The sequence below is a fragment of the Erpetoichthys calabaricus genome, chromosome 1 (assembly GCF_900747795.2).
Source record: "Erpetoichthys calabaricus chromosome 1, fErpCal1.3, whole genome shotgun sequence".
NCBI classification, from domain to species: Eukaryota; Metazoa; Chordata; class Cladistia; order Polypteriformes; family Polypteridae; genus Erpetoichthys; species Erpetoichthys calabaricus.
Genome location: NC_041394.2, coordinates 349,162,279 through 349,173,798, shown reverse-complemented (window position 1 = coordinate 349,173,798; position 11,520 = coordinate 349,162,279). Strand labels below are relative to the sequence as shown.

Below are 11,520 nucleotides of genomic sequence, written 5' to 3'. Positions count from 1 at the left end.
GCCATGACAGCTGATGAAACTTCCAGGTTTTGTGGGGATTTGTCACGTTCATCTGCATCTTCTTCTGCTTTTGGCACATTTAAGCATATCAAGAATTTTACGTCTGTAACGAGTGAGTTACACACTGTACCTGCTCTCATTGCTTGCCTTAGTATTTGCTCTATTCTGTAGGAAAAGAGGAGATGTCCTCTAACAGGGAAAGTGAAGCACAGTAGCAGATCATTCTGGGTGAAGAACGGGCCGTAGTTCTGGTGCAAGTGCTTTGAGGTGTGGGTTTTGTCTCCTTTCAGGTCAGGTTAGTGCAAGGATAACAAAATATGAGCTGGGGTGGAGGACGTATGTAAGGGTCTGCGTAACAAAGGATTGTGGTGTGGGAATTACAAGTATCATTGTTTCAGTTGTGTGTAAACTCAAAACCCTTCTGCAATTAAAGAGTTGGTCCTGTAAGCAGGGTTTGTAATTTAGACAACTGATTGGATTAGAATTGTAAAAGTAAAGGATGTAAAGTCTTGCAATGCACAATTTCTACTTTATTGCTTGATGGGAAGGAAGCAGTTTTCTTTTTTTTTGGTATCCAGCTTTTGGATAGTCTACAAATTTTATTTAACTTCTCAAACTTTTCTTGGGGTGCTTACTCTCAAAACAGGACTGAACCTCACTGTTTAGTCAAGATGGTCTGGTTGGTTGTACTGCTTTATTTCTCACTCCCTGAAGTTTGCACTCGCACTGTTGAAGTTCCTAACAAGGCTTCTTTTGGCAATTCAAATGGAGTTATGGTGACTGGTAGGCTGTCAAAATGGGCCAGAAAGTTGCACTTTATTAGTCCTTTTTTTCCCAGCGCAACAAGAACTAACCCCTTACCTCCCAAAAGCGCCCCAACATTTGGCATACCTTGGATCACACTTCAAAATATTTTATTACATTTTGACTCGAAAGTGTCTGAACTGAGTAGTCACTAAGAAATTATGCATCTATTATCAAAGTTTTCTTAGACTGTTTTTTTCTTGATGACTATATCTGGTTTCCTGAGATCTGTTTTTCTGCGAGTTGGTGTGCCCAAGTGACCAACATCTCTTCATTTTCCATATTGCGTTGTGGATTGTGGTCCCAGTGCTTTTCTAGTGCCGATTTCTTTCAGATTCTCCAATGAATGAGTCTGGCCATTTTGATGACTCTTTCAGTGTATAATCATTCAGCTATCAATACTACACAACCAGCAACAAGATGGGTGACAGTTTCTTGCGGTGTTTGGCAGAAGTGGCTGTTACTGGTAATGCATTATTATTTTTGTTTTTTTCCTTTTGATGGCCTGAACCATCTTCTATGCAAACCTGTGTCTTCTACAGCCAGGAGTAGGCATTCATCTTTTGGTTGTAGTTTGCATCTTATGAGTAACATATGGGTAAGTTCAGAGTATCCACAATTCAATTTTTTTTCTTCTGCTGCTTAGTGTATTGTACTGTTCATTGGAGCACAAGGTGGGGAAGTTTGTCTCCTCCTCATTGTTCTGGAATAGCCAAGTTAATTTGATTTTGGATGTTGCTCCAGGCTTTCTTACTTCATGGTTGAATATTATTTGTACATTTGAGTCATTTCAGTTTATTTGCTATGGTTTGTCATCTCTACGGTGTGAATTTTGCTGTGTTTCTGAAGAGCATTCTTGTGACAGAATTGTTTGCCACATTCATTACAGTTATATGGCTTCTCTCCAGTGTGAATTCTGATGTGTTTCTGAAGATTACTCCTGTGACAGAATTCTTTCCTACATTGATTACAGCAATACAGCTTCTCTCCAGTGTGAATTCGGCAGTGTTTCTGAAGATTGCTCTTGTAACTGAATTGTTTGCCACATTCATTACAGTAATATGGCTTCTCCCCAGTGTGAATTCTTTTATGGCCCTTGAGACTACTCTTGACAAAAAATTGTTTGCCACATTCAGAACAGCAAAAAGGCTTCTCTCCTGTGTGAATCCTTGTGTGTCTCCGAAGATGGCTCCTGTCCGAGAATTGCTTGCCACATTCAGAACAGCAATATGGCTTCTCGCCAGTGTGAATTCTAATGTGTCTCTGTAGACCACTCCTTTGAGAGAATTGTTTGCCACATTCAGAACAGCAATGTGGCTTTTCCCCTGTGTGAACCCTTTTGTGGTTTTGGAGATTGCCAGTTTGTGAGAATCGTTTACCACATTCAGTACAGGAATATGGCTTTTCTCCTGTGTGAATCCGTTCGTGGCTCTGGAGATTGCCAATTTCTGTGAATTGTTTGCCACATTCATTACAACAATACAGCTTTTCTCCACTGTGAATTCTTCTGTGTTTCTGAAGAGCACTCTTGTGCGAGAATTGTTTATCACACTCGGAACAGCAGTGAGGTTTCTTTCCTGTAGTTAAAAATAAAAACAGAAGAAGTTTGTTTCTCACTCCACTGTCTTATTACTGATACTGAGTTACAACTTTCAGTTCTGAAAATGATGGTTGAAATTCTGGACCCTTTAAAACCATAAGAAATCACAATACTTGAGTTACAGCTTGTTATTTTGCCTTCTGTATTACAGCCACTCACTACATCAGCACAAACACTGGAGAGAAGTTGAAACATTAAACTAAATAGATCATGTGTAAAAGAAACACTTGTCAAGATTATTGATTGCATTTTGTTAAAGAATCTTGTATTTTAAAATATTTGCTCACATTGGTACACCAGTCGCCTTTACCTGCACCATAACATCCAACTTCAGGGCAGTTATATTTTAAAATGAATAAAAAACGCTTAACATTGGAAAGCAGTTTCATGTGGCGAGCTAATATATACCGTGACTGTGAAGAAATAACTTTGACTTGAAAAACAACAAACGTACCCTAAAACAAATTACAAAACTGTGTCGTCATAGTTGTAAGTTTGAAAATACTATTGCAAGTTATATGCTGGTTTTAATTTACTTGATTAAGGGTTGGGGTCATTCATGAATTGAATTGAATTGAGAATGCATGGTGAGTTCCAATTCACTGCCTGGAATCGGAATTAGAATTGCATGCAGCTGAAGGGAAATTGAGCTGGAAATTAATTGGAATGTCAGGAAACAGAATTAAATTCAAATACATTCCCCTTTCTAAAATGATTTGAGTTGATTTGCTAAATATTTTAAAGTACACTAAATATTATGAATCACATAAATCACAATCAGATTAAAGAAATACAAGAGTATTGTATGTTTTATACATTATGCATGCTAATTTCACAAATCTCCAGTATAAATAAAAAGTAAAATATGAAAATTGACTGTTTCATTGCCATGTGTCACTCATTAATGACCCTAACAACATTTAGATTAAAACAATGTTTCCCAGAATTCCATGCAAGGTGAAGCTTCATGACCTGGGAGTACACATGAAAGCCAATTAGGGCCCACGTTTGATTGACTTTGGATTGCTGTGGGTGTCTGATCTTGGATTGCTTTGAGGATCTGATTTGTGTATGAACTCTGGATTGCTATATTAACACACAGTTCTGGGATCCCTATTAAACTGGAAATGGCCGAGACATCTGGGAATGTGGGAAGATCATTTTGGTGAATTGCCTGTAAGCATTATGGTATACCTGTTCATGGATCCAGCTGAGCTACATCAAACTTTAAACAGCATCTTCAGGTGAGTACTTGTACTGGCTGTGGACCAAGCACTTTAAAAACACTTGCATATGAACAACACTTTTACACAAAGGATTTTATCCATGGGCGGCATGGTGGCACAGTGGGTAGCACTGCTGCTTCAGTTAGGAGACCCGGGTTTGCTTCCCGGGTCCTCCCTGTGTGAAGTTTGCATGTTCCTCCTGGTGCTCCGGTTTACTCCCAAAGTCCAAAAACATGTTTAGGTGCATTGGCGATTCTAAATTGTCCCGAGTGAGTGCTTGGTGTGTGGGTGTGCCCTGCGGTGGGCTGGCGCCCTGCCCAGGGCCCTGTGTTGGCTGGGATTGGCTCCAGAAGACCCCCGTGACCCTGTAGTTAGGACATAGCAGGTTGGATAATGGATGGATGGATGGATTTTAGGTTTGGTTATTTACCAGTTTAAAAACAAAAATTGCTTCTGTTCATGTTGTTGCGCATATAAAATTTTGCATGGGACAAGACGACTCAATATTACTTATTGATTGTATTAACGACCAGGTCTGGCACTTGTACTCCATTTTCTCATCTTTGTCACGTAACAATGCTCAGCTCCATAAACAATAATATCTAACTGGAGAGCCAGAGCACCATACGTCACCGCAAGTCTACGCCAGCAGTTCTAGGACAGAAGTTAATGTTAGGGGGTTAGAATGGTTAGCATGTACAGTACACTAAATGGTTAAGATTAGGGTTTAGTTAATGTTAGGGGATTCGTTTTGTTAAAGTTAGGGTTTGGTGGGGTTAGCATGTCAATCAATTTCATTTTTGATGACCTACAAACTTCTATTACCAAACTGGTGCTCTAGACCAGGGGTCTCCAATCACAGTCCTGGAGGGCCGCAGTGGCTGCAGGTTTTTGCTCCAACCCAATTGCTTAATAAGAAGCACTAATTGCTCAAGTAACACTTCTGCTTCACTTTAGTTGTCTCGCTCATTAAGATTTTGAATGCTTATTGCTTATTTTCATCTTAAACAGCTGTATTCATTCAGTTTTTAATGGATCCTAATTAGCAATAACAACAACAACAACATTTATTTATATAGCACATTTTCATACAAAAAGTAGCTCAAAGTGCTTTACATAATGAAGAATTAGCAATAACATGTGAATGACAAAAGAGACCAGCATTTCTCCATTTGGCTTGTTACCATTTACGCCAGTGTGTATTTATCTTGCATTATTTGGTTTAATTAAATACTTGGAATGAAAGTAAAGAGAAAAAAGTGAATGATTGAGAATTGCTCATCCATTTTAGCCTTCAAATCATTTGGATGATATCCTTAGATAGGGGAAGAACGTCTAGGATATGAGAATGACCTGACATAGCAGAGTTAAAGCACTAACAAGCCATGAAATTAAATTACTGGCAGAATTGCTTTCTAATTAAGCAACCAGGTTAGAACAAAAACCTGCAGCCACTGCGGCCCTTCAGGACTGTGACTGGAGACCCCTGGTCTAGACATTCGGTGATATCACTTCTGCCCTGAAACTACTGGGCATAGACCTGTGGTGACTTGTGATGCAGTGGCTCTGCAGGTTGATACATCGCCCCAGAAATGTGCCTTTCCAGTTGCCATTATTTCATTGAATAATTGATTGTAGTCACATTAGTCATGTGCTGTACACATTTTCTGGAGCCACATATACATGCGAGTCCATCACAGCTGACCTAACTTATTTTGTTCCTTTTTTATTGGTAGCATTTTATCACATTGAACTCGTAATCATATACCGGTATGAACAATTGTGATGGTTGGCCACGAGGCCAAAATATGGGAAGGACCGGGGGAGCAGATGTGCACAGGACAATGCTTTCTCCAGAGTGCTACAGGGCTGCCCCCTGGGTTGCTGTGGCTCCATGGATTCCCACGGGGAGATGGAGCTTGCTACAGCCCTGTTGGGTTCCATGGGGGGCCACCAGGGGGAACTGTAGAGTCCTATTTATGTTTCTATGAGTACCTCCAGATAATGCTGATGAGCTACCAGAAGTGCAGAATAAAGGAAGCCGCTTCACTTCACGCTGGGAGCCAGAGTCGGGAGGGAGATGGATGAAGCATGCCACTGGAGGAGTGGAGGAGGACAGGAGAGAAAAAAAGACAAAAAGGAAAGTAAAGTGCTCTTTATGGTACTAGGCTGCTGTGGGAATGAAAGAAAATTGTTTCCCCCATTGGAATTAAAATGTGTGTGTTGCAAAGACTTGTGCCTACAGTGTGTCTGTGTCGGGGTTAGGTGGCTGAAGCACCCCCTGGTGACCACAAGTGGCATAGTCAGCAGGATATGCCACACAGCATATTCAGATACTTATGGCCAGTGTTACTCATTTATCAATTGTTAATGTACAGTTCTCAGTTTTACTTACATTTCATCAACCTCTGCTCCTTAGGGACAAGCTGACAGAGATGGGATTAGATTCATACCTAGTGGCATGGATCGTGGACTATCTTAAAGACAGACCTCAGTATGTGCATCTTGGGAACTGCACGTCTGACATTGTGGTCAGCAACACAGGAGCGCCACAGGGGACTGTACTTTCTCCGGTCCTGTTCAGCCTATATACATCGGACTTCCAATACAACTCGGAGTCCTGCCATGTGCAAAAGTTCGCTGATGACACTGCTATCGTGGGCTGCATCAGGAATGGGCTGGAGGAGGAGTATAGGGACCTAATCAATGACTTTGTTAAATGGTGCGACTCAAACCACCTACACCTGAACACCAGCAAAACCAAAGAGCTGGTGGTGGATTTTAGGAGGCCCAGACCCCTCATAGACCCAGTGATCATCAAAGGTGACTGTGTGCAGATGGTGCAGACCTATAAATATCTGGGAGTGCAGCTGGATGATAAATTAGACTGGACTGCCAATACTGATGCGCTGTGCAAGAAAGGACAGAGCCGGTTATACTACCTTAGAAGGCTGGCGTCCTTCAACATCTGCAATAAGATGCTGCAGATGTTCTATCAGACAGTTGTGGCGAGCACCCTCTTCTACGCAGTGGTGTGCTGGGGAGGCAGCATTAAGAGGAAAGACGCCTCACGTCTGGACAAACTGGTGAGGAAGGCAAGCTCTATTGTTGGCATGGAGCTGGACAGTTTAACATCTGTGGCAGAGCGAAGGGCGCTCAGCAGGCTCCTATCAATTATGGAGAATCCACTGCATCCACTTAATAGTATCATCTCCAGACAGAAGAGCAGCTTCAGCGACAGACTGCTGTCACTGTCCTGCTCCACTGACAGATTGAGAAGATCGTTTCTCCCCCAAACTATGCGACTCTTTAATTCCACCCAGAGGGGTAAACGTTAACATTCAACATTATACATAGTTATTGTCTGTTTTTTCTGTTTTTCACCTGCATTGTTATCATTCTTTAATTTAATATTATTTATTGTATCAGTATGCTGCTGCTGAAGAATGTGAATTTCCCATTGGGATTAATAAAGTATCTATCTATCTATCTATCTATCTATCTATCTATCTATCAACTATTTTTCATACATTACTTGGCATTTGTAAGGCACCATAAACAAAGTTCACATGTATGTCCCAAATAAATACTCAAACAACAAATGGAATCTGTCAAGGATTGTAGGGAATTGAATTTCCACTTCCTGAAACTCCAATTCAATTCCAATTCAGTTTCTTGTAGTTGCTGAATTTTGCAGAAAAATGGTTGTCATTCCTAAATGGCTCATACAATATCTCTGTTAAACCCTTTGAATTAATGCTGAAAGCCTACACTTCAATCAAAATATGACTGATTTATTTCAAACTCATTCTGGGGCTGTACAGAGCCAAAATTATAAAATTGTGAACTACCTGTGACCTTGGATAAGAATGTGCTTTGGCCGTTAAAGTTATTGTATGCAGCTGGTTTCCAACAGTCTCGGCACAACTGTGCTACCTTATGGGAACTGTAGTCCCTACGTTGCTGACGATTTCTCAATTGCTCCATTCCTTTATAACTCCTCTCCCTGATGTTTAGCCTACACACATAGAAAACAAAGAAAGTCAGTTCAGCTGTTTTTCAGTGATTACCAAACAAACAGTTGAACAGACAGACATCCAGACAGCTTGTAATTTCACTCATATATATTGTATATTACATCTAGCTCAAGTAGCTGGTGATGTTTGTGACGGGTCTGTCTGATGTGGACACTTATTAGCTTTTAAAATGGCTGCACTGCTTGTTTGGTCTTCTGTGTCTGCTAGCTTGGATTCTGTTAAGGGGTTTTATTGGCTCTTGAAGTCAGAGCTCCGCCTCTAAGGTCTGCAGGTTTAGTTTTATAGGCTCTTGAAGTCAGGGCTCCGCCTCTAAGGTCTGCAGGTTTAGTTTTATAGGCTCTTGAAGTCAGGGCTCCGCCTCTAAGGTCTGCAGGTTTAGTTTTATACGCTCTTGAAGTCAGAGCTCCGCCTCTAAGGTCTGCAGGTTTAGTTTTATAGACTCTTGAAGTCAGGGCTCCGCCTCTAAGGTCTGCAGGTTTAGTTTTATAGGCTCTTAAAAAGGTACAACTGCAGCTCTTAGGCCTGTGAATCTGGCATCTCCATATTCTGTTATTTCAATGGCCCTTGAAATAAAACGGTTCTTTTGGCATCTGAAGACACTTTCGTTTTTTTTTTTTTTTATTTTGGTGGCATGATGGACGGCTGATAGAAACGGAAATCAAGACCTGGGGTGGAGCTCAGAGGAAAGCACTTTTTGTGAGAGTGAAGGAGCACCTCAGTAGGTAGAGTTGTGTGAAGGGGTGAGGGATGCATGGTGCTCTCATGCCCAACAAGTGGAGTGGTTTAAACTTATGCATCAAATTGTCAGTACTAAACTAAAATAAAAACAAGATGACACAGCTGAGGTTTCCCTTTTATAGGGCAGATGCTCAGGATTTTGATAGCTCTTATACTTAAACAGTTGGCCAAGTACTGCTAGCATCACTTACGTATATATTTTTTTTTTTGCTGTTTGAGTTTGTTCTTGCTGCTGTGGCCATTAAAGTAATAGTAGGGCTGCAAAGATTAGTCGACATAATCGACGATGTCGGCTACAAAAAAACGTCGATGTGGATTTTTTATTGTCGATGCATCATAAACAGAATCTTCAATAGAGGCTCCAGTCACCTTCCCATGGGCTCACCACCTATGGGAGGGGCCAAGGAGGTCGGGTGCAGTGTGAGTTGGGTGGTGGCCGAAGACGGGGACCTTGGCGGTCTGATCCTCGGCTACAGAAGCTGGCTCTTGGGACGTGGAATGTCACCTCTCTGAAGGGGAAGGAGCCTGAGCTAGTGCGCGAAGTTGAGAGGTTCCGGCTAGATATAGTCGGACTCACCTCGACGCACAGCTTGGACTCTGGAACCAATCGCCTTGAGAGGGGCTGGACTCTGTACCACTCTGGAGTTGCCCCCGGTGAGAGGCGCCGAGCGGGTGTGGGTATACTTATTGCCCCCCGACTTGGAGCCTGTACATTGGGGTTTACCCCAGTGGACGAGAGGGTAGCCTCCCTTCGCCTTCGGGTGGGGGGACGGGTCCTAACTGTTGTTTGTGCGTATGCACCGAACAGCAGTTCGGAGTACCCACCCTTTTTGGAGTCCCTGGAGGGGGTGCTAGAGGGCATACCTTCTGGGGACTCCCTCGTACTGCTGGGAGACTTCAATGCTCACATGGGCAATGACAGTGAGACCTGGAAGGGCGTGATTGGGAGGAATGCCCCCCCCCGATCTGAACCCGAGCGGTGTTTTGTTATTGGACTTCTGTGCTCATCACGGATTGTCCATAACGAACACCATGTTCAAGCATAGGGGTGTTCATATGTGCACTTGGCACCAGGACACCCTAGGCCTCAGTTCGATGATCGACTTTGTGGTCGTGTCGTCGGACTTGCGGCCACATGTCTTGGACACTCGGGTTAAGAGAGGGGCGGAGCTGTCAACTGATCACCACCTGGTGGTGAGTTGGCTTCGATGGTGGGGGAGGATGCCGGTCAGGCCTGGTAGGCCCAAACGTGTTGTGAAGGTCTGCTGGGAACGTCTGGCAGAGCCCCCTGTCAGAAGTAGCTTCAACTCCCACCTCCGGCAGAACTTCGACCACATCCCGAGGGAGGTGGGGGACATTGAGTCCGAATGGGCCATGTTCCGTGCCTCTATTGTTGAGGCAGCTGACCAGAGCTGTGGCCGTAAGGTGGTCAGTGCCTGTCGTGGTGGCAATCCCCGAACCCGTTGGTGGACACCGGCGGTGAAGGATGCCGTCAAGCTGAAGAAGGAGTCCTACCGGTCCCTTTTGTCCTGTGGGACCCTGGAGGCAGCTGATAGGTACCGGCAGGCCAAGTGGAATGCGGCTTTGGTGATTGCTGAGGCAAAAACTCGGGCATGGGAGGAGTTTGGGGAGGCCATGGAGAACGACTTTCGGATGGCTTTGAGGAGATTCTGGTCCACCATCCGGCGTCTCAGGAAGGGGAAGCAGTGCAGTGTCAACACTGTATATGGTGGTGATGGTGCGCTGCTGACCTCGACTCGGGACGTTGTGGGTCGGTGGGGGGAGTACTTTGAAGACCTCCTCAATCCCATTAACATGCCTTCCAATGAGGAAGCAAAGCCTGGGGACTCAGAGGTGGGCTCCCCCATCTCTGGGACTGAGGTCACCAAGTTGGTCAAAAAACTCCTTGGTGGCAGGGCCCCGGGGGTGGATGAGATACGCCCGGAGTTCTTCAAGGCTCTGGATGTTGTAGGATTGTCTTGGTTGACACGTCTCTGCAACATCGCATGGACATCAGGGACAGTGCCTCTGGATTGGCAGACCAGGGTGGTGGTCCCCCTCTTTAAGAAAGGGGATCGGAGGGTGTGTTCCAACTACAGAGGGATCACACTCCTCAGCCTCCGTGGAAAAGTCTATTCAGGGGTCCTGGAGAGGAGGGTCCGTCGGATAGTCAAGCCTCGGATTCAGGAGGAACAGTGTGGTTTTCGTCCTGGTCGCGGAACAGTGGACCAGCTCTATACCCTTAGCAGGGTCCTGGAGGGTGCATGGGAGTTTGCCCAACCAGTCTACATGCGTTTTGTGGACTTGGAAAAGGCATTCAACCGTGTCCCTCGGGGAATCCTGTGGGGGGTACTCCGGGAGTATGGAGTACCAGACCCCCTGATAAGGGCTGTTCGGTCCCTGTACGATCGGTGCCAGAGCTTGGTCCGCATTGCCGGCAGTAAGTCGAACCCGTTTCCAGTGAGAGTTGGACTCCGCCAGGGCTGCCCTTTGTCACCGATTCTGTTCATAACTTTTATGGACAGAATTTCTAGGCACAGCCAGGGCATTGAGGGGGTCCAGTTTGGTGGGCTCAGGATTGGGTCACTGCTTTTTGCAGATGATGTTGTCCTGTTTGCTTCATCAGGCCGTGATCTTCAGCTCTCTCTGGATCGGTTCGCAGCCGAGTGTGAAGCGGCTGGGATGAGAATCAGCACCTCCAAATTCGAGACCATGGTCCTCAGCTGGAAAAGGGTGGAGTGCCCTCTCAGGGTTGGTAGCGAGATCCTGCCCCAAGTGGAGGAGTTCAAGTATCTCAGGGTCTTGTTCACGAGTGAGGGAAGAATGGAGCGTGAGATCGACAGGCGGAGCGGTGCGGCATCCGCAGTAATGCGGGCGCTGCATCGGTCTGTCGTGGTGAAAAAGGAGCTGAGCCGCAATGTGAAGCTCTCAATTTACCAGTCGATCTATGTTCCTACCCTCACCTATGGTCATGAACTATGGGCAGTGACCGAAAGAACGAGATCGCGAATACAAGCGGCTGAAATGAGTTTCCTCTGCAGGGTATCTGGGCTCTCCCTTAAAGATAGGGTGAGAAGCTCAGTCATCCGGGAGTGGCTCAGAGTAGAGCCGCTGC

The 11,520-nt window shown here is 44.7% G+C and overlaps 1 protein-coding gene across 1 annotated transcript in view; it reads right to left on the bottom strand.

Annotated features, from left to right (window-relative positions):
* Positions 1-203: 203 nt before the first annotated feature.
* The window catches only part of LOC114642222 (gastrula zinc finger protein XlCGF57.1-like), a 51,030-nt gene continuing 39,713 nt past the window's right edge, over positions 204-11,520 (bottom strand). Inside the window, exon 4 of the mRNA XM_051927941.1 lies at positions 204-2,376. Within this exon, the coding sequence (XP_051783901.1) occupies positions 1,600-2,376 (777 nt within the window). The 3' untranslated portion in view covers positions 204-1,599. The remainder of the gene's footprint in view (positions 2,377-11,520) is intronic.